The 27,351-nt window shown below is 36.6% G+C and overlaps 1 protein-coding gene and 1 long non-coding RNA gene across 3 annotated transcripts in view; both read right to left on the bottom strand.

The window, feature by feature from the left end:
• Window positions 1–27,351, bottom strand: part of LOC146484940 (uncharacterized) — a 182,260-nt gene that overhangs the window by 8,158 nt on the left and 146,751 nt on the right. The gene's annotated exons all lie outside the window — the stretch shown is intronic.
• Window positions 963–26,871, bottom strand: LOC146484949 (RUN domain-containing protein 1-like). 2 transcript variants are annotated; one of them, XM_085103818.1, is made up of 22 exons: window positions 26,590–26,871; window positions 21,075–21,162; window positions 20,260–20,310; window positions 19,782–19,892; window positions 18,517–18,624; window positions 17,486–17,565; window positions 14,963–15,004; window positions 14,396–14,438; window positions 11,598–11,621; window positions 11,418–11,484; window positions 10,146–10,246; window positions 9,549–9,716; window positions 8,925–8,992; window positions 8,755–8,832; window positions 8,007–8,196; window positions 6,645–6,737; window positions 5,558–5,680; window positions 4,317–4,409; window positions 3,790–3,858; window positions 3,310–3,338; window positions 2,931–3,025; window positions 963–1,618 (listed from the first exon to the last, which is right to left on the bottom strand). In XM_085103818.1, the coding sequence occupies exons 1-22, from the start codon at window positions 26,718–26,720 to the stop codon at window positions 1,503–1,505; spliced, it is 1,968 nt and encodes a 655-aa protein (XP_084959944.1). In that variant the 5' UTR covers window positions 26,721–26,871; the 3' UTR covers window positions 963–1,502. The 2 variants fall into 2 exon arrangements, with proteins under 2 accessions (XP_084959944.1, XP_084959945.1); XM_085103819.1 differs by having other exon boundaries at window positions 19,809–19,892; window positions 26,590–26,862.

Below are 27,351 nucleotides of genomic sequence, written 5' to 3'. Positions count from 1 at the left end.
CGCTAGAAATCGAAAGAGAAAATGGGGAGTACATTTTCCAGTGTATTTCCGAGTCATTCTTTTAGAGTATGAAATTCTCCCAATTTTGACTGATGCCGTGCTTCGCATGAGCCGAACTCAATTAACCTAATTAACATCGATTAAGTTCATGTGAAGTTCGGTTGATTGGGTCAAACGCCGTTAGATGCTAACGGTTTTTGCTATCGTTGACGTCAGTTTTTTTTTTTTTCATGCATTTGTTCTCTTTGATGATAATTTCGTTATAAGATTGTCAAAGTTTGATGTGAATCCACGAGCCGAAACAACAACTTTAATTGCCCTCTCCTACCCCTGTGCCTACTAATAAAGAAGTATTTCTGTGTGGTTTTTGCATATGCGGGGAAAGTAGATCTTGGCAAGGGCTATTGAAATGCAAAAAGAAAATTGAGTTAACCACATATTTTTCTTTTTTTTTTTTTAGAGATAATTGAGCAAAAATTATTCTAAAAAACAGAAAAATACAAAGCAATGTATGGCGTTTTTTTCCAAATTGAAGCTTTAGTATATCTGAAAAATGCATGGTTACCCTAAATTTTCTTTTTGGATACCAATAGCACTTGATGCTATGTTCTGCTTTCTCCGCATAGTTTTAAACCACGCAAAAATATCCCTGTATTAGTAGGCACCACCCATAGGAAACCCGAGTATCTCGAGATGGGCAGAACGTATGCACAGTAACAAAAGTAGGCACTGTCCTTAAAACAAGAAAATCATGGGGAAAAGAAAATAGTTTTGGCGGGTGAGAAAGGCTGCCCTTAAAGCTGCCATGGACGTCTGTACGTGCTGACGTCCGATTTCACAGCTCACTTGAAAAGCGCATTTTACATACGATGTGAAAAATGTGTTGTACAGAACTGTATAATAAATTCCGTGACACCATCCGCCTTCCATCCCCTGGTTTCCCTGTACAGATATCAGTCTGATTCACAAACTGCAGCCCGTAATTTATTATTATTAGACATTTTTCCATCATTAAATATACTTTATATAGTTACATCAATTGTACTGAGCAAGATTCCCATATTATGGTGCTATTCCTTCAGCATAATACATTACTGCCTTTAAGGAACGTTCTATTGTAATGAACACTTTATCCTGATATACATCTCCGTGTAAATATTACTTTAATTTAGCGTCTGTGGTATGCATGTTTATCAGTCATAATATACACATGGTTTGAGGAGAGAATACGAAAAAAAAAATTTTAAACGACGCCAAAAGAAAACAAAGAAAAAAGGAAAAAAATCAACATCCGAGAATTAAATGACAATCTTTACAAGATATGGTGTGGCATGAAATATAGCAACAGTTCGTAATACTTTTAACAAACTTTCTTTCAAAAATTAAACAAATTTAGCCAAATAAAACTAAAACGGAGCTGTTCGGAAAGAGACTACCGTTGAATTAGTTAACACTTTACACCCGAAGAAAAATTTCACGTCAATATTTGGGTTACATTTTCACTAAGATTCGCCAAATGCATCATTTATCTTGGTTAAATGCCTGATGGCTAGGTCTTCAGGTAGATGAAAGTTGTACTCGTTTAAACGCTCCAAATGTTCTATGGCTTCATCCATCCCTACAAAAATAAACAAAATATTACTCAACACTGGAATGATCGAGCATGATGCATAAGGCGGCTAGTTTTTAAAGAAACTGTGGGGTTACGTCGGTGGAAGCGTGGAAACGAATAATTATTTGTTGTTGTGGTTTTTTGCTTGTTTATTTTTTAACGAGTTATTACGGTAACTAGGCAACCGTAAAGAGATCCGAGAGCTGACGTTTTGAGCGTCACCCCTTCAACACAAGGGAAGGAACGTCAGCTCCTGCCGAATCTCTCCAAATTACCTAACCAACTCATTTGTTAAAACCAAATATTCGTTTCGAGGATGATATCTGATTTCTACCATCTGGTAGCTACTTCCTAAAGTTGATATTTGGGACGTAACGCCGTTGCAAGACAAGCTGTGGACAAAATTGCGCGGAACACTCTTCTCTTTCCAACTTGACTCGCTGTGAGCTGAAGGAAAGGCAGGCTAGTCGTCTACTTTTCACAACGGTACGACAAACATTGCAGCATGTAACATGTTTTCTGATACTTACAACCCAATGCTCTCGTTAGCATAACGTTGTATTAAAGTTGCAGACAACATTTGTCTCGTGTTGCAGCGAAAACTTCGTTCTCCTTGCCAAGGTATGTAAACAACTATCAGCGAATCGATGAGGGATGGGCTAGTATATTCCTAGTTGCTAAAAGGCTCTCGTCAGCATTGCGTTGTAAATTGCGAGAAAAATCTGCCTTGCGTAAAATCGCAAACTCCGTTTTCAGTACAGTCCCTCTTTGTCAAGGTATGTAAAATAGATACCAGCGAATGGGGTAGTGTATTCCTAACCGTGCCGCGATTCACCTCGCTGAGCGTAACCGTGAGGGTATAAATACACTATAATGTTTTTGCAGATAACATGCGCGGGTGTTTTACGAGTTGTACAGAAGCGAGGAAAAACGCGAGAATGAGCAAAACATCCAAGAGTAAGTAAAGTTACACGTAGAGGTTTAATTATTCCACTTCATTTCCATCTGATTTCGGTCAAAGGGAATGAATAATGCTTTCCGAGGAGATCGTGGCAACCAGTGGACACGACTTCACCACTGGTGAAGTTATCTAAGTACGCGTTCAATGACAAAAGAATGAATAAGCGAATGATCATCGCAGTTATATAAGCAACTTAAGCAGTTGCGAAAAGAAAGCCTGAAAAAATTTCAAGCTTGAACGGGATTCGAACCCATGTCCTCTGCGATACCGGTGTAGTGCTCTACCAATTGAGCTGGGAGTTGCTCCCGACAAAAGATTTCACAAAACACAATTTCAGAACAGGAGAAGCACTAATACCTGTTTTAAGAACGAAGGACCAAGACTGATAATGTTCTTCGACAAGTGAGGAGCTCTTTGCGATAAGGCGACACCAGTATATCAACCTCTTTTGACTGTGGAAACAAAAGTTAAGAAAAGTCACCAACAATCCGTGCAATAACTGGTTAGCGAAATCTGTCATTGATATGCCGAACGTTTTACCCGTGCAAATGATGAGAGAATAGATAATTCCCTTGCTTGCGAGTTCGCCAGGCCTTTTTCTCAAACAGGCGAAAAGAGAAAAGAAGGCTTCTTTCGCGGGACAATTATCTCTCACGAAAAATCCGCCCTTTCATAGTTATTACGATGAGATCAAGAAAAAAGATTAATTAAAGAAAAACAAGCAGAGTTAACTTACTTTAATCCAGCGCAAACCAAAGATTTAAACTGTAAAGAAAATAAAAACACATTCAAAAATTTAAAATGTTAGAGTGTAGGGAGCAGAGAAAGAGTTGTTTAACGGTGTTCATATACTATTTTGAAAATAATAATGAACGGTCATAGGGTGGAGTTAGTTTCGCTAAAAACATTAATCAAATAAACAGTAACTGTTCCTTTAATACAGTGGACTCCCGATAACTCGAACACTCGCAAACTCGAACCTCCCGCTAACTCGAACCAATTTTCCTTTCCTTTCCGGTCATTTTCTATATAATTTTACCCTCGATAACACGAACTCCCGATAACTCGATCCTTTTTCAATTTCCCTTGAAGGTTCGAGTTATCGGGAGTCGACTGTACATGCAGTATTCTTTGGATGCTCCGTCTTGACGAAGGTGTTCACTAGAGAACTTAGATGCACACGCCAAAAAGAGAAAATTTTTATTATCATATTTACCATTGCATCCATGCTCCGTCGGCACGGCTCGTGTGTTGTTTTTATTCTGTGAAGAGTTCTTAGGAGAGTCTAAAATAAATGTCACAATGACAGTCAGGATACAGAAATTGCAAAAAAAAAACAACAACAAATCAAAAATACGAACTAAAGTAAAGACATTAAGCAGCGGCTATATGTTTTGCTCGCACAGGCGACGTAGTTTTTCGTAAAATTACCGCGTCAGCCGTGCGTAGTCAAAACAAAACAAAAACAAAGCGCAGGGAAACATTCGAGCGCGGGAAAACATGCAATGCCAAGCGCGAGGAAATATCCAATACGTGCCAAGCGCGGGAAAACATGCAACCGGTGCCACTCTCGGGAAAACATCCAACTGGTGCCAAGCGCGTTAAAACATGCATCTTGGGCGGAAAATGCAGGAGAAGTGAGTAGGGTTTCCTGATTAGTTGTAAAGAAAGATCGCTGTTTGTACCGATTAAAAAGGTCTACAATGCAAAAAAGCCAAAGCAATATCATATCAACATCAATACCTGTTTAGCTGAAACAACGTTATCACCGTGCACCTCAATACCAAAAGCCTCCGATAGTCTCCTGGCGGGAGTAGAATTATACTCTTTTCCACGCTAAAAATCAACAAACGATACATATTATTTACCCTTCTCAAAAGCCAACTTAGCTTTAATATTCTCAGCTTCGGGAAGAAATATTTATTTTAACCTGGCCCCAGTTGTTCAAAGGCTGGATAACTTTATCCGCTGGATAAGGTACTATTCGGGGTCTAAAATATACTTCACGTTAAACGTTGTCCAAGGTTTTCGTACACTCCTAAACTAGACTGTGGTTAGAGTGTGCATATTTGCTTGTACACGATAAAATACTGAAATCTTTGCACAGATTGAAACTGTCGGACAGTGACTTATCCACCGGATAAAGTTATCCGGCCTTTGAACAACTGGGGCCTGAATGTTCTCCACAAGATCTGTCGCTGAGGTTTCGTTTACCTTGTTCGTTTTTTTGTTTCGATGGAAAAGGAAATTGCTGAGATATGCACTGCTTTAAAACACACTAAGTTTCTACAGCTTTGTAAGGACGTAATGGCTGGAAAATAGATGCGAAGCAATGTGTTTTGTGAATGAAGAAAGCAGTGCAAATAAAGCAATACAAAATACTAGAGTATCGGGTTCATGTGATGCGGCAAAATACGTGTGACCTTGAGTCCGCAGTGTGGTTCTTATGTTTCGGTCTGCTAGAACACTAAACTGTGGTCATTCAAATGAAACCTTTTGCGCAGTATTTTCCTGTGGCGCCGTTGTATGATTGTACTGTACGAGGTGGTTCTTTTGAGTTTGCGGATGAAATCCTATAGAAGTGTGATCACTGAAATGAAAGCTACCTGACCGAGCAGTAATTTCGTGCATTGCTGCTTGCTATACTGTACAAGGTGGTTCTACCTTTTGAGTCTGTGGCTGAAGTCATCAAGTGTAACCACAAAAATGAAATAACTGCTCTACTTTCCTGCAGTGCTTGTCAACATTGTTAACTTATTTTACAATTTACAAGATTCGCCACTGCACACTGACAAATGGCAGGGACTTGCCACAGAGAAAGTTCTCCAATTAGGGGGTCCCGCAAGACCACAAAACATGAATAAAATGATACACGATAAAAACAAAGAAAAATGAATGAATGAAAACAAAAGTCAATGAAAATATTAATGAGACGAGAATACCGACAGCATCGCTGTCTACACTACTGACCAATGATCACTAACCTTCATTCCGTAATATTCATTAAACAGTTCCCACACATGCATTCTTTTCGGTAGTGATGTTCTTGTTGTAGGAACAATGCACGCCACAAGTGACTTGGACGACATTATGCGGTTGTCAACAGACTGAAAACACAATCGAACATATCCAATACTCATGTACTGATTGATTTTGAGGCTCAAATGAAAAAATCCAAGATAAAAATACCCCGAACTCAAAGGTTTCACTAATCCCTGTATGTTAACGGTTATTTTTTAGGGAACTTTAGATTTGACTACAAGTATGAGATCGAGTTTGAGAATGTTTTTTCAAATCCAGCTTGGGAGCTTTTGATAACACTTAACACACCAATCCTGTTTCTGCAGTCTGCCCATCGGCTAGCAAGCAAAGTGAAGGATTGAGAATGCTGGCGACAAAATGGGTTTGAAATTTGAAACTCATACTCTTACTCAAATCTAAACGCCCCTGTTATTAAACTTCTAAGAACAACAAACGAAAAATAAAACATCTATGGTCATGCACTAGAAATCTGCAGTGGCATAGGAACCAAGCAAGCTCCTCTGTTTTGAGTCGCATCTCACCCGCGGGAGGCAATTTTCTAGTGCGCTTACGTGATTCGCTCCCTTTACTGTCCTCTGAGCCGGCGACACACTTGGCCATTTAATACGCCAATCGCCGCGATCGACGAAAATCGCCAGGTGTGCCCGGTTCAGCGATTTCGATTTTCGCCGATCGCCATATTATAAAAACGCCGATATCTGGCATGTCACATATCGGCGATTAAATTCGCCGGCATTCGCCAAGTGTGCCCGTTCCCGCCATTTATCTACGTTCATCACTGCGAATCGCCAGTAAAGTCAGCCCATCAGGTTGGACAATTTTATCACATGACTTTTCGAAACCGCCACGTCGCCGCGATCGGCGAAAAAAAAAAACGCTTAGTGTGTCGCATTAATCGGGGGCGATCAAGCGTATAAAATCGCCAGGTGTCGTTTAGACAGATAAGGGACTGAGATAATAAAGGTACATATATGAAATGTACCAATCACAAGACGTTCATCTGTAATAACAGATTAATGGTGTACTCACTCGAACTAATCCATGTTGAAAGAGGGCCTTTAAAGCCATTGCTAAATCTTTCCTCGCGACATTCACCAACTCAGCGTCTCTAGCATAATCGAACTAAATTTAACAAAACACAGGAAAAATCAGATGGACTTTGCACACATCATACAAAACAATAACAGGGCCCAAAATGAGTAAAGGTTTTAAACTTCCCACATCCCCTGCTCAAAGCAATTATATATTCTGTTGTTAAGGGGACTGCTGTACAATTCTTCGCAAAATGACTTCATGCTACCAAAAGCAGATCAAGCTCTCGTCGTGTGGGTCACCTATCGTTCGTGTGCGACCTTAAAGGGGGCACCCCAGACACATACGCGCCCAACTTTTTCAAATACCTTCTGAGAGTTCAGGAAAATCTGTTTTCATCTGTTTGAACCGCATTCATCTTCGGAAAGTTAGCTGAATTTATTTTGTATTTACAAACGTTCTTTATAGAAGCTGTTTCTTGCGACAGTTTTGAAAGCTTTTGCAATGGCGGAAAAGCAAAAAGCCCACGACAAGTTGTATGCAGATAAGTCTCAACTGGACTAAACTGCGCATGTACCCCAGCTGACATCGTCCCTTTACTTTAAGCTCTGGTCAAACGGCGCGTGATAGTTGATGACAGTCAAAACTAACATCCACTATTATCAACTATCATGCGCGTGATCAAACGGGAAAAGCTATCATCATCATGAAGGTTTAAACATACTCAAAGTGAATGACAGTTAACGATAGACGATGATAGTGCATGATACTTGGTGGTCAAACGAGCGCGAGAGATTTTACTATTATCAACTACCATAGACTATCATGCGCCATTTGACCAGGGATTCAAATACCTACTGGCGGAGAAGAAGCAACTATTAGAAACTTGTAGTTGCCTAATAGCTTGATTATCTTCGCTGGCGAAATTTGCACGCCACTATTGACGCGCTGGTGCAAATTTTATGGACCAATTGAATATATTTTAACTACGAAAATTAGCAAGAAGAAAATCCGATGTTTCTACAACCGTCCATGTCGACAATATTCTCAAATGAATATGCAAGGTAAACGTGATATCTCTACACAGAAGTACTAGTTTGTGACTTTTACCTTGCATGTTCATTCGTGATAATAACGACACTGATGGAGTCTTTACATCGTCGGATTTTCATATCACTAATCTTTTATCTTGAAATGTTTGTCAAAATCTTCTGTTAATTTCGAAATGCCGCAGCTCTAGAATAAACCCTAGATACCTACTTTAGCAGTCACTAAGAGCCCTGGTTTTAACTCACACGTCTCATTCTCCTGTCAATCATAGCTTAAGTTCTCTATGAAACAACAAATCACTATGCTTACCCGATCACTACTCTCTGACAGAGTAGTGTCAGCAGATGACATTGAACTGGTGCGGATCCGTGAGCGCGGTTTCATGGCCGTTGGAGACTGAGGAGAGCTGGGCCCGTACTCTTCACTTTCACTGGGAGGCTCACGTGACTTGATATCGATTATTTTAAGAACAGCTTGCTGAAGCTGAGCCAGATGTTCACTGAAACAAGCAAACAAGAAAAAGAACTATCACACACGAAAGCCAGTTCACTCCACGTTGCCTCTCTCAATTCTGTTGCATAAGTTGGGAACTGACAACAAAATGCTGGGGGAGGAGGGTGGGGGGAGATGGGTAGGGTAATACTGCGATGGATTAGATGGACTAGTATCCCCTCCAGGAGGGAGCAGTACTCCTACTAGTCACTTTATGCCGGGGGAGGGGGGAGTAGTAATATTCCTTGTTCCTTGTCACTTCATGCTGGGTATGCTGTAATGGACTAGAATCCTCTCCAGGAGGATGTAGTAATTCTCCTAGTCACTTCATGCTGAGTATCCTCTGATGGACTAGCATCCCATCCAGTGGAGAGTAGTAATACTCCAAGTTGCTTTGTTTTATAAAAACCAAAGGAGAGCATTTGTCTGCCAAACCAGTTGGTTCTTAAATAGCGACAGCCTTATCTTAACAACATCGATTGATTGGTTCTCAAATACTGCACCTAATGGCTTCTTCATACTTTAATCAAAATGGTGAATGAATACAAAGGAAAAAAATTCTTACAAGTATCCAGGTGCAGCAACAGATGTCGCTTTCTGAATGATCTGGTCCTGAAGCTGTTTTCCAGTACAACCAAACTGACTGAAAACACAACGAGCACAAAACAGTAAAACAGTAAATTACCCAAGTATCCAAAGATTTCAAGTACGTGAGATATGGCAAAGTGTTCTCACCTTATTGCAAATAACTGTAAAATTGCAAGTGCTCGTTTGATTATTGCAACACTTGCATCGCGGATTTTCTAAAAGAAAACAGCAAAAAATATAACAATATGGTATATAGTGGAGTCCATTAATAAGACGTCCTTTATTCTAAAAAAGTAATAACACTCAATGGAATTGTCCAGTACTTGCCCAATCAGAATAGCTCTAGTAAGTATACAGAATGCATTATTGTATTGGTGATACGGCTGTTGTATTCCATTTAAACAATACGAAAGTCCAAAAAATTATTTTTAAACAATAGGAATGTTGGATTATCTCCAAGTGATAAGCGTAAAAGGCTAACAAGCACAAAGGAGATAACATTGCAAGTGGGAAATTAATAGGATATGTACTACAGTCGACTCCCGAAAACTCGAACCCTCGCTAACTCAAACCTCGTACTAACTCGAACCAATTTTTCCTTTCCTTGCAGATTATTTTTTATATAATTTCACCCTTGATAACTCAAACTCCCGATAACTTGACCCTCTTTCAATTTCCCTTGAAGGTCCGAGTTATCGGGAGTCAACTGTACTATATGAGTGCCTGGTGCAAGCCAGCAGATCACATTACATATGCCATTACGGTGATTACCTTACTACGGATCTGTTCAGGTGTTTCTGGAATGGGAGGCACATGGAGACAGCATCCATTGCCCTCTTCACCAGACAGCTCCTCCCTTAAACTGTAGTCACAGCTGTAATCCAACTCATTGATACTTTCTGATGAGTACTCCGAGGATTTATGGGAACCACTTTTGCCCTTAAACAACAACAGATGAAAAAGCGGTTAATAAACAACTGAGAAAATTATAAATATATTTCACATGATTAAACTTTGGAAAAAAAAAAGCAGCAACAACAATTCACGGAAAATAGATAAAGTAACTAATGTGAGAAGTATAGGAAAAAAAAATTAGCTTTCAGGGCCCCGGCCCCCCAAATTAAAAAAAGTAAATAAATAAATATTTAAATAAATTTGAAGCGTTACAAGCTTTGGATTCCTTTGCAGAATCTTTTTCAAGTAAATCAGATGTTAATTCACATCACATAACTTGAGGTGGTGTGATTCACTTGACAAATGTAAATGTGAGGTTTTTAATGCGAGGTGTTTTGGTAGAAAATTCAACTTGATTATTTTACATTATTAATAAAAAAAATTACTTTCAAAGCAAAAACTCCTTTTATTTACCCTCAGTCGATCTTTGTGTGCTTTTCTGTGTCTCTTCGCATGCACAGGGCATGGACATGCTTTAGCTCGTTCAGTTCGCTCTTCAGCATTTTCAACTTCACCTGAAATAAAGACGTTATCATTTTTAGTACCCAAAACACATACACTGAACACAAATGAAACTGAACTCTTCATCAATCTTCATTCAAATGTTTCAACATTCAGATGGCAATCATATAAATTTTAGTGGTTATTATCAGACAAAATTGACCACATACATAAATGGCTAAATTACACCATGTGATTGCATGTCCCTAATCATTTTGTTCTTCAGTCAAGTTTTATTTCTTTTTACAAAATAAAATGAGGTATAGGCATAGCAATTAACAACTACAGCAACTAATGCACGTTCTTTAGTCAACATTAGCTACAGCCTGTATTATCAATAGTAGAAGTACCAATGAATAAGTGAATGATCATCGCAAATACATATGCAACTAGTAAGCAGTTGCTTAAGGAAAACCTGAAAAAAATCCAGGCTTGAATGGGACTCAAACTGATAACCTCTGCAGTACTGGTGCAGTGCTCTACCAACTGAGCTATCAAGCCAACTGGAAGCTCACAGCATTTTGTGAATTTATAATATACCCATAGAGGTGATAAGATGAAAATGAATAAACATGTGTGGAATTCATCTTGTATTAAATGACAATGAGCATGCGCACAGAAAATGACTTCATTAACATGCTACTTAAGGACGGTGCCTACTAATACCGAAGTATTTTTGTTCGGTTTATGACTATGCGAGAAAAGCAGATCTTAGCAAGGGCTGTTGGAATCCAAAAAGGAAATTGGGGGTAACCACGCATTTTTCAGAGATAATTAAGCAATAATATCTCTAAAAAACGCCAAAATATAAAGCAATGTATGGGATTTTTTACTAAATTGAAGCTTAATTATCTCTGAAAAATGCATGGTTACCCCCAATTTTCTTTTGAGATACCAAAAGCGTTTGGTAAGATCTGCTTTATCCGCATAGTTTTAAACCGCGCAAAAATATTTCTGTATTAGTAGGCACCACCCATAGGAAACCCGAGTATCTCGCGATGCGCAGAACGTATGCGCAGTAACAATATTAGGCACCGTCCTTAAGGAGAATTGTCTTGCATCTGATTTCTCGTTACGACAAACATACAGGCTCCACACTAGCACCTCATGAACATGTTAAAACAATAAGGAGAATTTGCACATTGATACTGGGGCTTTAAAAGGGTTAACAGTAATTCATCAAACCTTGAAGAAATGTGACAAATCTTTCCAGATCCGCAATTTGGGTGGTGAGCTGCTTAACAAGTTCCTCCTAAAAAGACAAGTTGAAACTCAGTTGCAATACAGAGAAATATATTAACATATAAACACTGACAGTAAAAGGACATTAGACTTTTTAAATTATTAATTTGGAAATTTACATACCTTGGTTTTCACAGGGTGCATGAGCTGCCAAAAGAAAAAAAGCAACACTTTAGTAAACTAATACTAAGACTTGAAACCACATTTTTTAAAATGATTTGTTAAATTTTTTATGTGTTTTTCAAATAAATACTGTAGTTCCTTTAAGTGAAACATCACAGGTGAAAATTTTAACCCGCTTCAAAATAAGGCAATTATTTTAATGATTTAATATTATAATATAAACCCCTACATCTAAATACCAAAATTAATTCCTTCCAAAAATAAGCTTGTCTGACAATTTATGAGCCAGTCCACTGTTTGGGGTAGCTGTTAGCTTAAGTGTGTGAGCTGTTTCTTTTAATTGAAGGTCTGAGAGCATAACCGCCTTATGTCGAATTTTAGCCCGCCTTTCGATTTCGCTTGGATTTGTCCGAATTTTGGCTCTCCCTGGTTTTCAAAACATTTCGCGGTTTTACAATGGTGGACAAAACTCCTTGAGAAAACCAAACACGAACAGAACAAAAACCACTTGCTTACTTCTCCCTCCCACCCCCTCCCCCTATGCAATGACAACCGAACACAGACAGGCAAAAAACTACACACTTACTGTTTCTCCCTTCATAATTCTACCACAGTTACTTCTCTCTCCCCCCCTCCCCCTTATGCAATGTTGATATGGGAAGTGATGCTTGCCAGGAAATTGTTCGTGACCCAAAAGACAACATTGAGTCAGGGGGAGGGGGAGGGGGAGGGGGATTTGGTAGTTTGCTAGTCTACAAGTGAATGCGCTTGGAAGGCAAATTTTTTGACAGGTTTTGTCCACGTTAGACTCGTTTTCCGAATTATCAGTAGCCTAAAAGTTTCCACTGTCCGCGAGCCGTGTTTAGTCGCACCAGTTGTTGTTTCTATAAGTAACGTTTGAGATGATATCATGGTTTGCTTTTGCGGGTTGTAACAAGCCCAAAATAGATCAAGGCAGTCGGGATAAACAACTTGCGTACGGTACTGGCTAGTTGGTTTCACTTTTGTTTGGTGAAGTTTGTAAACGCACGACATCTATGGATCTTTTGAAAAGTTATGAAATTGATGAATGTAGTTCACAGGAACTGGTGGAAATGTTGTCCAAAGAATCCCTCCTTGGTAGTGATGACTGTGCCGTGGTGAATTTTTCAATTCGATTACCAAATCCCGCGGGAGCATCAGAGACAAATGCTGCCATGTGCAAGGTGTTTTGCAAGCCTTAGTTGTGGTTTGCCAGGCTTGAAATTCGGTATGTAACGATTAACTTGACAATTTAAAGGCAATGATTCAATAAAAGTACGATTAACATAGATTTTCAACGGTTAACACCAACTGCTCGTGAAAAGAATAGATAGTCAGTACCTTTCATTAGAACTGCCGTTAATCATTGTTAATCGTTGTTAATTGTTGAAATGGCTACATGTCTTCCTGTTAATCGAGTGGAATGCTAGTATTTTGCGTTATCAAGAGTGATATGTCGACAAACGGGACAAAGCTGGATTTTACGCCAGGAAATGGACACATTTTCTCTTGGAGAATGTAACTGTTTACATTTCTGACATTCCTGTCACGTACGTAGTAGTTTGTAACAGAATCAAATAAAAGCGTGACAGCATTCTTTTCGCTGCTCCCGCGAAAAAGACTGCTTTCGTGTGCCGTGTTTCAAAGACAACGAGTGTATATTGAATACAAGTATTTAATACTCAGTGCATTGTCCTTTTGGTCATCCAGTGTCTATAATGTTACCAATATATCTTTACAAGATGGTAAAATTTCTCAATGGCATTAATACGTAACACAAAGCGGCGTGAAAAAATACTGGACAATGGTTTTCAATCGAATTGCGGTTCACATGCAAAAGTTTGGACAAATCCGAGCTACATCGAAAAACAGGCTGACATTCGACATAAGTCGCTTATGCTCCCAGCCCTTCAATTGTAAACTCCAAACAGTTTTGAAATACAAAATTCCCTCCAATGACAAGCCCTTCCCCAACATAAGCCCTTTGAACAAAAAATAGCCATTAATCATTAAACTAATTAAAAACTTTTACTTTGCTAAAATCTTGAAAGATAAAAATAATAATCAAAATAATTGAATTAGAAAAGGGAAAAAGCCTTTACTGCTGGAATTTTTATGGACGATGTTATTTTGGGGGTAAGAGCATGGACCATCAGGAGTGTGAATTCCAAAACAACAATACCACAAATGAACAGGTTGTAATTCAAATATTTATTTCCTTATTTAAATTCTTTGTCACTTTCCTATAATTTGTGTAAACTTACAGAGAAGCCTCAGGCTTATCTACATGTACAACTAATGTTTTATAAACCTGCTGCCTCCCCACTCCCACTCCCCTCAGTAGTTTAAACACTCTCTCCAGGTTGTGCTTGCCATGATTACAAAATCAAGATGGTGGGAGTTCAATCGAATTGTGCGAGTCTTGAAAATCCCACGGAAAAATAGGGGACTGTAGACAGCTTTTGAACCAGGCATTGGGCCTAGAATTTTTTCACTGCAGGATTTCTGCAATATAACAATGCTGCTGCAGGGCAGCCAATCAAAAAAAAATAATAATAAAATAAAAAAGAAAAATAAATAAATAAATTGTTTGATTTCCTGCCAGAGTCTTTCCTGGCCAATCAAAAAAAAAAACAATTGTTTTGATTTCCTGCCAGAGTCTTTCCTGGTGACCAACTGCTGACCAAAGAGCCTGAGGACTCTGGATTGGCATTGGGCAGGCTATTAAATATTAAACCAGTAAAAATAAAGGTTAGATCCACTTTCCAAATCCTTACCTCTCCTATGGCATTATCAACATTTTTTCTCACATCATCATTGCTAAAAGAAGAAAGGAAACAAAATTATATGCATGGTGCATTACTAGTGCAAACTATGCCTACAACAACAACAACAATAAACAAAATAAAGTAGTAACAAAACATACTACTACATGTATGACATATTTATTATTATTATTATTATTATTATTATTATTATTATTATTATTATTATTATTATTATTATTATTATTATATTACTAAGACCTTATGCATAAATGGCGGCCAATTAATTATTCTTTAATACATGTTAATTAGCCCTACTAACCTCAGTTTCTAGTAAAAATTCAATTGAACTTTGCAGTTTTTTTTATTTATTCATTTTTTAATTTTGCACTTTGTAATGAGGCTAGAGACTGAATTTCATAATTTTATTGGTTGCCATTTATGAATAAGGTTTATATCTTTTTCTTTTTCTACTTTTTCATTTGAGTTACTCCTGTACCCCTGACTTCAGTTGGTAAAAAATAAATAATAAAAATAACATATTCAGTAACTGTACAGGAGGAAACAGTTTTTCCTCACCTTAATTTCTCAATTCCATCTAGATTGAGACCCATTTTTGCTCTAAGTGAAAACAATGTTCAAACAGTAAAATTACACACGATTTTAAACTGTAACTCTTTAAAGTGAAAACAAGTGATAATGAAAATGTTTTTCGATGTCCTTGTGACACCATTAATTATTAGGATATAATAACAGTGACATTCAGTAATTATTAAAAAAAGAACCATTTATTTTTGGCCCAAACTAAAAAAAATCAAACTGCATGTGTACATGGGGGATGTTCAACTTACATTGTAAGCAATCTTGAGCAGTCTCACATTTCTTATTTTAGAAAATGTTTAAGTACATTAAATTTCCTTTAAAATATCAAAGAGTTATTTTACTAGACAAGAGAAACCACATTATGTGTTTTTTATTGCCTCTAGTAGGTTTATTGTTTGAAACAGTTTTAATAACAGTTATAAGAAATGATCACAGTTTATCAATTTTACAACATCATATTTGAGAGATTAAAATTAATGGTCAGTTGAGGCACAAATTCAACTCTTTAAACAACTTTGACACTCAGTGAACTTTTAATCTTCATAATAATGTTGGATATGTTGTGGTTTAATTTTTTGAGGGGTTTAAAATCTTTCAAACCAGTTTAATATTTATTTTCCTTTGTGCAGTATTCATAGCCATAAATCTGAGACAAAGGGAAATAAAAATCAAACTGGTTTGAAAATTTTCTAACCAAAAATATTTGGAACCACAACAGATACATCCAAACAATGATTAACGTTGCTTTTAATGCTCATCTTAAGGTTTAACTGTAAGTACTTTAATGGCATTTTATTTTTGTTTTAATTCCTTGTTCATTTCCTCACTTGAAATACAGTCAACTCTCCTTATTGCAGACACCCTTGAGACCACGAGTCAGTGTCCTTAATAGCAAGAGTCCGTAATAGCGGGAATTTATTTCTGAATCAGTCAAATGTCTGTAATTTATTTTTGCCGGGGATTTAGCTGCTGTCCGTATTATCAGGTGTCTGTAATAGCGAGGTGTCTGAAGACGAGAGTTGACTGTACTTTATTCCTACTAATTTTAAAAATTTATCAACAATGGTACAGTCTCTCACAAGACTTTTGGGTGTACCACAGACATAACCATGAGTAAGTAATAGATGAGGGTTCAATTGTTTTTCAAGTTATTAATTAACTGAAGTCAAAGTTGTACTGGTACCGTATGTCTGCCGCTGCTACTCTCATGCCCAATAACACCAGTTCACAGGCCACTGTTCTTTGAGCACTGCTTATCAAGGGTTTAAAATTTCAGTTGTCTCATAATAAAATTTAACTTATTGTCTGGAAAAAAATAGCTAAGGTCTGATTTAGACAATTACTCAAAACTTTGCCACATGTACTCATAATAATACTGTTGGTCAATCCAACCAACTTGCTTAAATGATACTGCAGTTGTCATTGGATTTGGAGATAAATTTTAAAACGTCTACTAAATTTGCAGAGTTTCTGTTAAATTATAATTTTTGGAAAGTTTACATGTATATGATCTTTTGCAAGATATGAGCAGCACAAGCTGCATTGGCCATGAGCATTGGCAATAATAATTATAAGCAAAGTCTAAATTAGCCCAAATTAGAAATGTTTACAAAGTGTGAGCTCATGTACAGTGTACTGTGAATTTATTTAAATCAATACATGTATGTATTATCATTTCACTTCTCAAAAGAGCTGTATTTAGTTTTACAGTCTAGTATTTACAGTATTAGTATTTACTAGTAACGTTTAGAGCGTTTCATTCTTATGTACATGTACCTAAAAATTGGAAACTTTAAGATTTTTTATGGTGACAGAAAGTTTAATGCTAATAGTAAAATGTTAAGTTTAAGTAATGCCACAGTTTAATTTTTAGATTTTATTTTCTACATTTATATGTGTATTTATATTCATTTATATTCATTTGATCACTTTTTATAGAATATCCAAATTTATGGCCCATGCCTTTTCTTCTGCAAATTGTGGAAATTTTATGTAGTTGTACAAACAGAAGTACTGGTCGGAGCTAATGCTCAATAAAATAACATTTTAAATTCCCCCAGAAAGTGTTATAAAACAATACCTTTCCAAAATCAGACATTAACAATACTTTCAAGCATGCCACAAAAATATTTTCCAGTAATAAGAAAATTTAAAGATCTTGACATAAAATTGTTAATCGTAACCTCCTGGCCAACCACGAAACATTTCAAGACTCTCATTTAACATTCACGGAAGTCTAATTTGCAGAGTAAAAACTTACAACACCCTTTAAAAAAATGAATGAATGAAAAAATGAAACACACACACTGTCACACAAAATCCAGTGTAAACTAATGAATTTGAACTAGTGATTAAACAAATAAACAAATGGATGTAGGAATGGATGCAAAGAGATGGATGAACAGGTGAGTGGGGGAAGAAAGGATGAATGGATACTGATAGAACGAGGTGGATTCAATTATTTCATACCTAGTCTAGCATTCTGATGCCAGCACTTACTTCAATTCCTCGATCACTATTCGCTGCTTCTCTACAAGCTTTTCAGGGCTCATTTCTTCATTCACATTCGCTGACCCTCCCTACAGGCGTAAAGTTTGCACAGTGTTCATAAATTAGAAATTAAATGAACTACACTAAATTGAACACCTGGTGCTAAATTTATCAAAGTGGCTCAACGACAGATAATGTATTTCATTTGTATTTTCTTCTGAATACTTCTGAATTCAGAAGTTTCTCTCACCAAATTTGAAAGATATATTTCAAACTGCATATACAAACATAATTTAAATTGTAAGGCATATGTATTTGCGAACAACCCAAATTTTTAATTTGTGATGTCCTTCTACACGCATACATGTAAAATATGTGCAATGCATGCACTTGTCGGTGCTGCAATAAGAATAACACACAGTTCTTTCCTATTCGTTTTTGGTCTCCTTCACCATATTTTGAAGCTGAATTTGTCAGCATGTCGGTAAAACAGAACATTAAGTATACTATTGCAAACACCATGCAAACTGAGATCTATTTAAGGTTTAGATGTCGTTATTTCATGCACACTGCACAAATTCAACATTATAAAGTGCTTCAACAGGGGGTTGATGCACAGTACCAGTACTTGCACTTTGCATGCAAATGGCTATTGTAACTTACAGTTGTTTCTTTGAGAAATAGATTGCTTCCTTGAAGTTCTTTTTGAGTTTGCATAATTTTTTGAAAACTCCTTATTTCTCGATTCTTAATCCTTGATTCTTGCATCTCAAAACTCAAATATCTCGAAGTTACTTAGTCAGAAAAACAAAAGAAAAGAGGAAAAGTGGAAAAACAGATGCTTTGGAGCCAAACAAAAAACAGAGCAATGTTCTTTGATTAAACTGATGGCCACGGGCAAAAATTCACTTAAGACACTTTTGAGAAAAACAAAAATATCCACCAAACATTTTCACATGAGACAGTTATGCTCTCAGCACTTCAATTACACTGAAACAGACATAAATTAGCGCTAGAACTTATAAATATTTGGGTCATACTATAGCAACACATCTCTCCATCTCCTCCAGTTGGTCTTTCAGCTGTCCTATCAGGCTGCTTTGTTTCTTTTTCTCAAGGCTCAGCTGCTGTTCATACTCCTGCAAGCTCTGTTCAATGGAAACACCCAAAGGCTATAAGACAGTGCTGCCTAGAATATTGCTCTAGAGTCCATTGAATTGACATGAATCGAATTAGCAATTGCTTGATCATTATATAGAGTGATGAATTCCTTAAATCAATGTCCCAGTTATTAAAAAAGTAGATTTTGTATCCATTAAACTACAATTGATGGTTAATGTGACCTATACTTTCCAAACATGGTACTTTAATTACTAACATTATAATATACTGTTTACAGTAGTAATTAAAAACCAACTTCTTTTGTTGTGACAATATAGCGACAGACACCAAAGATAAACCAAAATGACATATTTGAAACAAAGACTTAGAAGGTACAATGTAACGTCTAACTGAGCCACTAGTTTTTAACTCATGAATGCTCACATGCCCAATGAAACAGTTATCATAATGTGGTTAAATGTCACTTGCTCGGTAGCTCAACGTGTAAACTTTGTATAAATCTAATCGAAATTTAATAAAAATCATAAATAAATTATTATTCATTAGTGTAGGTATTGTGTATGTATTCACCATCAGCCACCTTAATGGGACAAAAAAAACAAGGATGTAAAATCAACGCAAATACCTTCTTAAAAGAAAACAGCTACACTGTAGTAGGTGTGTTGTCTGCTAAATCCTTCCATTTAATGAAACTTAGGGGCAACTTTTTTTCAGGAAGGATATTTTTCAAAAGTTCAAATTCAATAAGCGGAACTGCTTGTTTCAGTAATCATCAAACGCAAACATGAAAACCTTTAAAAGAGCTTACCCTAAAAATCCGAGGAAATGATGTGAGTGAAACAACAGGAAATTCCACAGTGTGATAAAATTTGTCGTTAATTTAAAAAAAAAATTAAAATACATCAAATAAATATGCCACTAAAAACCTGACTTGGTCAGAAAATATACAGTAGAGCATGGACAGATTAAACTAAAGGTAACTTAACTTCCGCTCAGAACAGTGAGTAACTACTGGAGGCTTTGAAATAGAAAATAGCACACGCACAATGTGTGACATATCTGCTATAATATATATTGTACCTAATTTTATTTTTATAATAACAGGGTTAGAGATAAATCTTGCAATGACTTAATGTTTCAAGAGCTCAGCAGGGTACTTTTGACACCGTACACATAAACTTACATTTTGTTGCTCAGCGTTGTTCAGTACCTTCTGCGGACTTTGCTTTGTCTGTGGGCCCCGCACATCTGGGCATCCTTGAAATGCAAACTCTTCTAGCTCCATCAGCAAACGCTACAAAATTATACAGAGAAATGTTAGTCTTTTAAAAAATTTCCCTAATTCAACCACATTCATGACCAACTAACTGTATGAAAGGGCCCATGATTCCCTAAATTTTCTGTAAGTATTAGCTTTGACCTCAGTCTGAGCCTGACACAATTAGTGAGTCAGTAACACTTGAATAAGTGGACTAACAGAATACAGTATAAAGTTCAAAACATTCTTAAAAATAAGTCAATCTCAGCCTTGGCAGGGTTCTGAGAATGTTCTTGACAGAAAATGAAAAATCCCAGGCTCAATGTCCTTTGCGCAAAAAGGTTCTTACAAAAAAACTGGGTGTATTTAGTAAGCATCTGCACATTAAAATAATTTAACAAACCTCTCTGGTCTCCACAGGGGCAGACACAACTTGTTTTAACCGGAATTGTACCTGAAAAACAAAATATAGTAAATCCTTTAAATGCACGTAGGAGGCTAAATTCACAGTGGCCAGTACACTGACTATGCTGCAATTGTTAAAGAACATGGAAGAATTGGTTGGCTACACATGACAGACCATGAAGTTTGGTGTATAAGGAATTGAACTTTATCACATTAGAGAGGCCTAAACCCCCCCTGAACATGGCAGTGACTTGGTTTCTGTAGCATGAAAAAAAATTTATCAGCAGGAATTAATGTAATATTATGAGAGAGATTTTACTTACTGTACTCTCAACAGTAAGCAAATCATACACATGGAACCTTAGAGCCATATTGCTCTACAACCAAGTAACAAGTAGGTTTTATGTTCTGTGTTCCAGTTTTTAATGAGTAAGGCTAGATGGATTTTGTTTTGGAGTGAAGAGGGTTTGAAATCTCGAAAACATACCAGAATCTAGTGTCCAGAATAACGTCTTTAGTTTTTAAGTTGCTAACCTTTATAATGATTAACTCTCCAAAGAAGAGATTCTCAGGTTACCATTACATGTACATTCCCACTTCTCTTACATGTAAGAAGTAGAATTAATGGTAAATGCAATAACTGACAAGAAATTCAGCTAGACTCAAGCTTCTGGCATGCCTGAATCTAAAATACAGTGCTGTATTCTATTACTGTAACATTCGCAATTCGACAGGAATGATGCAAATCCTTTCATTTGTAGTGTAAATGACTAAAACATGCAGACATTGAAGCACACGTAGATGTAAATCAACCTGAGCAAAGTGGCTTGTCAGCGCCAGGAGAGAGCCATTTAATTCCTCCTGTTCTTCTTCAAGATCTTGCAACCTCTCATGGTCTGACCTAAAAAACAATTATATTTTCTTATGACAAGTTGAACAATACTTTTATAACAAAAATTACTACAACCTGTAGTTTTTTCTACACTAAAGGAATGCTTGGTCTTGTGCTAAATGTATAAACACTGACCAAGAGTTAGCATTTTAAATTTCACAGGCATAAAAAGGTGGCATGAGGCCAGCGTTTTCTGAGCTAGTGTACAAGTACAGGACATATACTGTTAGTGCTCAAAGAAAATGATAGTGAAAATGATAATTTAAGATAAAGTCAACAGCAAATCAACAATCATCTGCATTCAGTTGTATAGTGGCACATGCTACAGTGTACATGTACATACAACTCACAGCTTTGCTGAAGGCATACAAGCTTCTGCTTTTAGATTCTTGGAGTACATGTACTATTCTTGCTCTTTTGCTAAGGTCACGACCATGGACTATCACTGACAGTTGCAAGCTGATTTCCTTGTGCTCAAAAATCCTTAAATTCAAACAATCAAAGTATAGTGTCTCCTAACATCTATACAATGTAGCTGGGTTCAATGAGTCAATCATCAATGTGCTTTCTTTGAAATAAAATCCACTGCCATTTCATATCCAAAATCCCCATGCAACAACTGTTACAACGATGGTAGATAAATAATTATTTACATCTTTGTAGCTATCTTGGATAGCATTTGGCAGCAGTCACAATCCATACAAGGTACAAGTACTGTGTTTGATTGACAGAAGTCTAAAATACTGACAATCAAGTTTTGATTTCAAATGTTGCATAGAGTGAAATTATCAGTAAAACATGTACAACATAGTACACTGTACAAGTCAGCTCTTTGTCATGTATATTTGAGACATCTTTTGACTTGAAGTAGAGGTGTTTAGTGGTTCCAAGGGGACCGAAATCAATAGCCCAACACTAGTCTGGGGCCTTTATTAACAATGTTGAACCACTGGTAAACAATAAATCAGGTCAAACTCTACTTTGAGAATAAGCTGTTAATTTGCTGTTTGGAGTTACACGTAGAATTAGTTGTAAATTTACCTCAGACAGAAACAAAAGGGTTTAATATTCATATTTTGGTAAACCAGGATTATAATTTTCATAGCCAGTAGATGTACAATAAAATTATGAAGAATAAATATTACAAGTAAAAGATTATTACATTCTCAGCCTGTAATGAAGTAAACAAAATGTAAATCTGCTGTGCTCAAAACAAAGGGATACAAAGCAACAAACTGCATTTACAATCACTACCGCCATTAAAATTCACAACAGTTTGTAACAACCAGACAAGACTTTTGTCCTTTCTAATAGCATAACTGACTCAAAAAACAAAGCAAAATGACAACAAAAAGCTATCCAATCCAAACAGGCATATCTTCATTAAAAGCAGCTGTAAAATTCTAGTCGATACACTGTATGCATTGAAATAAAAAAAATCTGAACACCAAGAAATCAATACATGGAGTAATGGCCATATTTTTTCATTGATGACACTGTAAATTACACTTGTAAATATACTTCACAGCCTGAAAAGAAAACCCTATTCCAGTGTGCATTTAAACAACCTACAAATTGAAATGAAATAACAGCTAAAATAATACAATTCTGCTCACCTTCAGCATTCAAACTTTAACAGTTGGACTTACTGATAAGTTTTTTTTTTTTTTTTTCTATTGAGTGGTTTAGTGAATAACCTTTTAGTTTTTGAGACATTCAATGCCTTTTTCTTAAGGTAAACAGTTCTAGTTGGCAGTTGGATTTCCACATTCTTTGAAATCACTTCCATCACCATGGAAATTACATTTAAAAACTTCCTGCCTTTCTACTATTAGTAAATGTTAATAATATTATTGTACCTCAAAAATTTAATAATTTATTAATGACAGTATTGTAACAGTTATGCTATTTGCTGTCACTGAGACTAAGTTAAAATAACACCACGGGGTATTCTTTTGAGTGATTTGTCCCCTACCTTTTACAGTGCAATGAACTCCACCGGGGCCACCGAAAAAAACTGACTTTTTGAAATTTAAAGAAATGTTCTCGTTTTTGATTGGTTTACAAACTATGAAAGCCAGACTCCTTTGTTGTAAAGGTGACCCGTGATTGGCTGATCAATGTTTGGTGGCCCTGGTTGAGTTTGTTGCACTGTAAAAGCTGCTTTGTGCACACTTATATGTTTCCTCTCTGCTCAAAATTTTTGCATAAACCTTACATTGTAGTTGGCAATTTATCTTGGTCAGTTGACAAAGTCCGTGAGCAAAGTCTTGTGTCATAATTATTATTCCTGACACATTATGACACCACTAAAATAGTCTATTTTAGCTGAAAGGGGATTGTTATGAAAGGTATTTACAGTTCAGCCCCACTGTGGTCAAGAAGGAAAAATTTTTGTTTGCCATGTCAAAGATAAAACAGTTTCCTTTAAAGAGACTTGAATTTGGAATCTTTGAAGTTTGAAGCTCATCACACCTAACAAAATACATTTTATCATCCTCTCATCTCGAGACTCTTCACAAGCTATCCCAAACTGTTTATTGACCTTCTTACAAGAAATATCATAAAACAAGTACTGTATATCTATCTACATGTACATTCTTCCTCTTATCCACATGCCTAATTCTTCAACTGTGAACTCACTGATATTCAGCCACTTTGCTCTCTTTTCCTCTGTATTTATACTACAGAACCCTCTCCTAAATACTTTGAAACACATTACTTCTTTGGCATCTTTTAAAGCTGCACTTAAAACAATTTTTTTTTTTGGTAAGGAAGTCTCTGAGTAATGATTTAATGAATTGATGTTATGGACCTTTGAGTTTTTTATGAGCTTGAGGATGGTGCCTAAAAGAAGGTGGCGCCAGGCGAGATACGAGCAATGAGCAGAGCATACAGGTATTCATGACAGCCCTAGCTGAGAGTAGCAACCACCAGCTAAAGGCACTATCACACGTCGAATAAAATCAGTGGAGATGTACCGTACTTACCAACTCACACACAGTATTGGTCGCAGGAATAGCAGCACCAACATGCGCATAAAATGCGGGCAACATGGTAGATGTACGCGCAAATTATGCCCGCGTAAAAATTTATATTAACTATTACATGCACCTTGAATTATAGGCAGTCTGCATGTAATTTGATGAGAGAGAAATAACCTTGTCCATTACGTGCAGTTTGCATGTATTTTTGACTTTAGCAATTTAAGCAAAGGAAGGTAAGAATCTCAGAGGATCAGAGTCCTTATTTTAATCTTTAAGAAATGCAGCCTCATAACATTTTCATAACATTATTCTAATGATAAAAATAAAATATGAATTATTATTATTATTATTATTATTATTATTTTTATTATTATTATTAACCGTCAATAAACCTAAGGCTGTCATTTCAAACCAGGCAAAGTGAAATTTCATTCATTTCATTTCATTTCCAATGTCGTTTTTTTTATAACCACAGATTCGAAAGTTGACTCCAATGAGCAAACAATCCATGGAAGTGCTTGATATCGTGAAATACCATGACCAACAGAAGGGGGGGGGGGGGGGGGATCTTATCAAATCAGTCAAAATCTGCTGGGTATCCCAAACAATTTTTGTTCATGGATGCAATAGGAATTAAGTTCAACATGCAGTATTTAGGAAAAAATGTTCTCACAATTGGTGACAGTGCTCTTAAGCAGTACTTGTACTGCCAGCAGTCCATATGAACAGAGTATAACATAGTTTCTGTAGCAGGTAGCTACAATAATGTACAGACTACATCCTCCCTTGGATGTACACCCATTGCAAGGCTATATATACACCTGGTAGAAGAGACAATGTGGGTCAGAGCAGGACTGGATAGGCACTATATATATTGATATTATTATAGTACAGACCCCAGTTGTTCAAAGGCCGGATAACTTTATCCGCTGGATAAGGCACTATTCAGGGTCTAAAATATACTTCACGTAAAACCTTTTCCAAGGTTTTCGTACACTCCCAAACTTAACTGTGGTAAGAGTGTGCATATTCGCTTGCACAAGAGGAAATACTGAAATCTTTGCACAGATTGGAACTGACGGATAGCGACTTATCCACTGGATAAAGTTATCCGGCCTTTGAACAACTGGACCCTGTAGGCTCTGAACACTGAGCTTTTGGTGTGCCATCCAACACGGTAGCCCCTTTGATTTCATCACCCCACTTCTAACCAGACAACTCAAAATATCTAGTAAACCTATAGAAGCCAGCTTAATTTCGATGAAAACTGACTTACCACATTAGCAGATCATAATCACATGGTAACTTACAAAAGAACAACACACACAAGAAAAAAACTTTGGCACAGTCAGCTAACACTACCATTTCAATGAAGGTTATACATGTTCAGTTAAGTTCCATATATCAAAGAGACCAACTTTAAATAGAGTTCACTTCCTTAATTGTACTAAATTTTGTTGATGACCTTTTGACTTGGTTTGGTTAAGTTATGCTGGAATTCAATAAAGTACTACACGTATGAATTATCAAAATTAGGACCGTTTCTTTCAGCTACCATAAGTGTACAATATAATGCATACACAAATTAAATACAATGCAATGAAGAACAATTTCAACAGCCTTACAAATACGGATTGTGCAAAAATAAAAAATAAACGTATGTCTGAAAAGCTAAATATGATAATTTCCATTATATAAAAGGACCGTCTTGAGAGCTGTATTTGAGCTTATTTCCGCATTTTACTAAAAAATTTTGACAGCAATTCTGTTTTGTTGCCAAAATTTTCACTTTTTTATAAGGTGCACCATTTGAAGGTATATTTTAAACCAGCTGAAGAATTACTGATTTATATACGCCCCCATAGAAAAACCATTAGGCGGTTGATTGCCTCCTTCATGTTCAGGAAGCATAGACAAATTTCGATCGATCGCAAACCCGAATTTGTTCATGAATTATTTAGAAAGGAGAGACATCGACCTGACCAAAGTTTGCTCTATAGGTTGCAACTAATATTTTTTTGAATTTGAACAAGCTTTATATGGGTTTCACCATTAAACCTTAATTTAAATTTGAGATAAGACTTGTTTTCAATATTCAGAACCAACATCACAAGAAAATGCAGTCGACTGAAATTGACCTACGCGGAACGTTCACGATGTAAAATACATTGTCAATTCCTGCGATGGTGACAACACAACATTTCAATGTAAAAACTTAATGTTAAAATAACATGTATGTATGTGACGGTGTCTATATATGGCCAAAAAGCTAAAGTACTAGTGTGGGCGAGGAAGTATAAAATATGAACGTTAAGTTGATCAGAGCGGGCTCTTTTTTTACGTCGTGATCGCTAACTAAGCGTGCAAAATCGCTCAATCTCCCTAACTGAGAAAGCAAAATAGAAACAAATAACAACTGTAGACATTAACAGTTAAGAATAAGACTTACTTTCGTTGAAATTCACTGTTTTTTGTCCCATTTTCAGCGACATTATCCACGGCGGCTCCCAATGGCGGCCATCTTTCTTCTAAAGGACGCGAACTGTAAAAGGTAGAATCGTCATATTCCATCTCGGCCATGTCGTTTTAAACCAGTTAGTTCATTTTCTCTATTAAGTTAAGTCCCTGGAAACTGAAATTCCCCCTTTTCATTCAAGGAAACAGGAAAATGTAGCAATCAAGGCAAAGATCAACGATAGCAATCAAATATTTGTTGACGCACAAGCCAAGCGTGAGTGCTTCTAACTAGAGAGGGGTAAGGATGACTCGAACTGACTCAGTAGGGGAAGGGAAAGGAGTGCAGCACCCTTGTCAATTCCAGATATTTTTATTTTATTTTTTAGTTAATATTTTGGAGAATCCAACAAATCAGGAAAAGCCTAACGCTTTATCTCTTTACAAGAAAATACTGAGTCTATTACTTTAATTATTGTAAAATAAAGACAGCAAAAGTATGGAAATGAAAAGGGTTTTCCAAGTTTTACACCCCACTACTCCACGGGCGGGTCCCGGCAATTTTCGCGGGAAAACTGGTATGCGCTGTATCCGAATCTTTTAGCCTAACAATTACTAACAAGAAAGGTATAAATTATAAGGTTAGTATAGTGAACAGGTGAGGCTTCAATGAACAGCCATTGTTTTCTAAATTTCCTTCGAAGAGCTCGAAAGAAGTTGAAAATATTGACAATATTGCGCGAATGACATAGATGTG

The sequence above is a fragment of the Pavona decussata genome, unplaced genomic scaffold, assembly GCF_977016875.1.
Source record: "Pavona decussata unplaced genomic scaffold, jaPavDecu1.1 SCAFFOLD_28, whole genome shotgun sequence".
NCBI classification, from domain to species: Eukaryota; Metazoa; Cnidaria; class Anthozoa; order Scleractinia; family Agariciidae; genus Pavona; species Pavona decussata.
Note: the sequence above shows the minus strand (reverse complement) of the source record. Positions and strands in the feature narration are given on the sequence as shown.

Coding starts and splice junctions, on each gene's coding strand:
- LOC146484949 (XM_085103818.1), bottom strand. CDS start 26,720: ATGGCCGAGATGGAATATGACGATTCTACCTTTTACAGTTCGCGTCCT. Junction 11,485..11,597: donor TGCACCCTGTGAAAACCAAG/GTATGTAAATTT, acceptor TTGTCTTTTTAG/GAGGAACTTGTTAAGCAGCT. Junction 8,833..8,924: donor TTACAGTTATTTGCAATAAG/GTGAGAACACTT, acceptor TTGTGTTTTCAG/TCAGTTTGGTTGTACTGGAA.